Genomic DNA, 2,532 nt, shown 5'->3' with positions numbered 1-2,532 from the left:
TCCCCCAGTCAGCTCCAGTGATTCACCCTGTCTAACGTCTGCAGGAGGTGTTCAGGGTGACTGCGATGTGTCTAAAGTGCCTCTAATAACAACCAGGTCTGAGGGAATCGGTTTGACCTCAGGGCCATCAGAGACACTCAGGAAGCTCAGACACTGTTCCTCAGACAATTCACACCTCAATTCACACCTCACACCTGTGTGTGTGTGTGTGTGTGTGTGTGTGTGTGTGTGTGTGTGTGTGTGTGTGTGTGTGTGTGTGTGTGTGTGTGTGTGTGTGTGTGTGTGTGTGTGTGTGTGTGTGTGTGTGTGTGTGTGTGTGTGTGTGTGTGTGTGTGTGTGTGTGTGTGTTTTGAGTCCTCTGTGGAGGTGGGAGACACCTATAATCCAAGGAAGCAGCTTTAGTTTCCATTTCCAATATAAAAGGTGCATTTCATGTAATCCTTGTTGATCCTCCTCCATAAATCCCTCTTCTGTAGAACTGTTGGTCCCTGTGTCTGGAGAGGACAGGGCTCTCTGTGGTGACAACAACATCCCTCTACTGTAGAACTGTGTCTGGAGAGGACAGGGCTCTCTGTGGAGACAACAACATCCCTCTACTGTAGAATGGTGTCTGGAGAGGACAGGGCTCTCTGTGGAGACACAACATCCCTCTACTGTAGAACTGTGTCTGGAGAGGACAGGGCTCTCTGTGGAGACAACAACATCCCTCTACTGTAGAACTGTGTCTGGAGAGGACAGGACTCTCTGTGGAGACACAACATCCCTCTACTGTAGAACTGTGTCTGGAGAGGACAGGGCTCTCTGTGGAGACAACAACATCCCTCTACTGTAGAACTGTGTCTGGAGAGGACAGGGCTCTCTGTGGAGACAACAACATCCCTCTACTGTAGAACTGTGTCTGGAGAGGACAGGGCTCTCTGTGGAGACACAACATCCCTCTACTGTAGAACTGTGTCTGGAGAGGACAGGGCTCTCTGTGGAGACAACAACATCCCTCTACTGTAGAACTGTGTCTGGAGAGGACAGGACTCTCTGTGGAGACACAACATCCCTCTACTGTAGAACTGTGTCTGGAGAGGACAGGGCTCTCTGTGGAGACACAACATCCCTCTACTGTAGAACTGTGTCTGGAGAGGACAGGACTCTCTGTGGAGACACAACATCCCTCTACTGTAGAACTATGGAAGGTGTGTTCTTCTCTTCTCTTCTCTTCTCTTCTCTTCTCTTCTCTTCTCTTCTCTTCTCTTCTCTTCTCCATCTCTTCTCTTCTCCATCTCTTCTCTTCTCTTCTCTTCTCTTCTCTTCTCTTCTCTTCTCTTCTCTTCTCTTCTCTTCTCTTCTCTTCTCCTTGAAAGGAGCATCAGGGAGAGGAGGAGAGGACAATCAGAGTGTGTGATTTGTGATACAGTTGTTTCCTCATTGTTCAATCACCCAGTTACCCTCCCTGTCAACACACATCTTAGCCTGACGGTCTCTACAGCCTTCAGTCTCTACTGCCTCCAGTCTCTACTGCCTCCGGTCTCTACTGCCTTCAGTCTCTACTGCCTTCAGTCTCTAATGCCTTCAGTCTCTAATGCCTTCAGTCTCTACTGCCGTCAGTCTCTACTGCCTCCAGTCTCTACCCACTTCAGTCTCTACTGCCTCCAGTCTCTACTGCCTCCAGTCTCTACTGCCTCCAGTCTCTACTGCCTCCAGTCTCTACTGCCTCCAGTCTCTACTGCCTCCAGTCTCTACTGCCTCCAGTCTCTACTGCCTCCAGTCTCTACGGCCTTCAGTCTCTACGGCCTCCAGTCTCTACGGCCTCCAGTCTCTACGGCCTCCAGTCTCTACGGCCTCCAGTCTCTACTGCCTCCAGTCTCTACTGCCTCCAGTCTCTACTGCTAACAGTCTCTACTGCTAACAGTCTCTACTGCCTCCAGTCTCTACTGCCTCCAGTCTCTACTGCCTCCAGTCTCTACTGCCTCCAGTCTCTATAGATCATCTCCAGTCCCATCTAATCTCCTCTCAACCCAGAACCTCACAACATCAATCACTTCATAATACACTGTTCCACAGGGGGGGGGGGGGGTCTGTGTGTCTGTGTGTGTGTGTGTGTGTGTGTGTGTGTGTGTGTGTGTGTGTGTGTGTGTGTGTGTGTGTGTGTGTGTGTGTGTGTGTGTGTGTCTGTGTGTGTGTGTGTTGTGCATGTGTTTATGCTTGCGTATATGTGTGAGCTGGTAAGTGGAAGAATACAATTAAGTTCCTTAGGCCTCTCTAGAGAGAAGTAAGCTCTGTTATTCTTTACCAACACAATTATACTGAGTCTGAGCCTCCTGCTCCTCCTCCTGTCTCTCCCAGGAATACAGTACCTCCTCCTTCCTCCTGTCTCTCCCAGGAATACAGTACCTCCTCCTTCCTCCTGTCTCTCCCAGGAATACAGTACCTCCTCCTCCTGTCTCTCCCAGGAATACAGTCCCTCCTTCCTCCTCCTGTCTCTCCCAGGAATACATCACCTCCTTCCTCCTCCTGTTTCTCCCAGGAATACGGTACCTC

At 50.3% G+C, this 2,532-nt stretch overlaps 1 protein-coding gene across 1 annotated transcript in view; it reads left to right on the top strand.

Moving 5' to 3' along the window:
- The window catches only part of LOC139572248 (300 kDa antigen AG231-like), a 5,535-nt gene extending 4,132 nt beyond the window's left edge, over positions 1-1,403 (top strand). Inside the window, exon 2 of the mRNA XM_071394894.1 lies at positions 1,356-1,403. Within this exon, the coding sequence (XP_071250995.1) occupies positions 1,356-1,403 (48 nt within the window). The remainder of the gene's footprint in view (positions 1-1,355) is intronic.
- The last annotated feature ends 1,129 nt before the right edge of the window (positions 1,404-2,532 follow it).

This window comes from Salvelinus alpinus, chromosome 4 (genome assembly GCF_045679555.1).
Source record: "Salvelinus alpinus chromosome 4, SLU_Salpinus.1, whole genome shotgun sequence".
NCBI lineage: Eukaryota > Metazoa > Chordata > Actinopteri > Salmoniformes > Salmonidae > Salvelinus > Salvelinus alpinus.
Note: the sequence above shows the minus strand (reverse complement) of the source record. Positions and strands in the feature narration are given on the sequence as shown.